The sequence below is a fragment of the Orycteropus afer genome, unplaced genomic scaffold (assembly GCF_000298275.1).
Source record: "Orycteropus afer afer isolate SDZICR_OR568_19922 unplaced genomic scaffold, OryAfe1.0 scaffold00174, whole genome shotgun sequence".
Lineage (NCBI taxonomy): Eukaryota > Metazoa > Chordata > Mammalia > Tubulidentata > Orycteropodidae > Orycteropus > Orycteropus afer.
This window is the reverse complement of record NW_006921761.1, coordinates 600,645-601,955: the sequence shown is the minus strand read 5'-3', so window position 1 is coordinate 601,955 and position 1,311 is coordinate 600,645. Positions and strand designations below refer to the sequence as shown.

Sequence of the window (1,311 nt, the reverse complement as noted above, 5' to 3'; positions counted from 1 at the left end):
TAGGAAAGTCTGGGTAGAGCAGAGAGAACCTTGGCCAGACTCAGGAGACCTGGGTCTTAGCCCTGGCCCTGCCAGCGCTTCTGCGTGGGACCCTGGACTCACTCCTTCCCCTCTCTGAACTCTCAAGCCCCCACCTGAACCATGAGAGGAGGGAGCTTGTGATCTCAAGGGCCTTCCTTCTCTGCCATCGGCACGTTCTGAGCATATGCCCTGAATGAGGGCCTAAGGGATGAATGAAGGGTGGCACAAGCAGGTGACTGAGCTGAGTGGGAGGTACACTGAGGCCTGGGAACCAGCCCCCCAAGGAGGCAGGGATGGGGCAGCTAGCTTGGGGTGGAAGGACCTGAGCTATTTTCCTATGATCCCTTCCTGGGACTGTGCTGGGAGAGGAACCCAAGTTACCTACGTCCTTGTCCTGTTTTTCAGGTTTTCTATCACCATCCTTCATATCATACAGTGTCCGCATGGGCAGGTGAGTCCAGGTGAGCTGTGTTTAGGGGGTTCATGGCCTGTCACCACAGCCAGCTCACCATGTGACCTCAGACAAGGCCCTGAGCCTCTCTGGACTTCAGTTTCCTCATCTGTAGAAGAAGGGTGTGGAGTCATCACAATTGCTCACTTTTGTGTTCATCAGGGTGTCAGTCACAAGCATCTATTGCTCACAGCATCCCTGAAAGGTGGGAAGGATAGCATGAAACCTATTTTACAGGTGAGGAAACTGAGGTCCAAGTATATCAAGCGATTCTTAAGGAGTGGAGGATTTGGGGGTTGAGGTCAGGTCTAGGTGAGCACTCAGAGAGTGTGGGTCTTGGTGGGAGCAGAATGGGCAGGCAGAACTCTGTCCATGGTGTCACCAAATGTCCACTAAAGGCCTCTGGCCCCCACCCTGGCCACAGCCCGCACCCTACGTCTGCTTCCGTTGCAGTTTGTGGGGAGGTACGAGACCGTCATCTTCTACTGGCCCTCACTACTGTGTCTCGTCTTCCTGCTGGGCCGCTTCCTGCATATGTTCATCAAGTCTCTGAGGGTCCACCTGGGCTGGGAGCTCCAGGCCGTGAGTACAAGGGCTGGCACTGGGTGTGCAGTCACAGGTTTCCGCCTCACAGCAATCCGGGGTGCTTCATACTATTACTACTTCCTACATTCTGGATTAGGAAACTGGGACCAGAGAGGTGAATTGATCTGCCCTAAACCACCCAGCTGGTTGATAGCAGAGTCAGATTTTGAACCAGACAATCTGGCTGTCTAAAGTCTCTCTTCACCATTATGTCACACAGCCTCTCTCGTTTAGGGCAAATGACTCCAGGTTTG

The 1,311-nt window shown here is 53.8% G+C and overlaps 1 protein-coding gene across 1 annotated transcript in view; it reads left to right on the top strand.

The window, feature by feature from the left end:
* The window catches only part of LOC103202161 (stimulated by retinoic acid gene 6 protein-like), a 36,468-nt gene that overhangs the window by 1,594 nt on the left and 33,563 nt on the right, over nucleotides 1-1,311 (top strand). Inside the window, exons 2-3 of the mRNA XM_007946992.1 lie at nucleotides 427-472; nucleotides 926-1,077. Of these exons, the coding sequence (XP_007945183.1) occupies nucleotides 427-472; nucleotides 926-1,077 (198 nt within the window). The remainder of the gene's footprint in view (nucleotides 1-426; nucleotides 473-925; nucleotides 1,078-1,311) is intronic.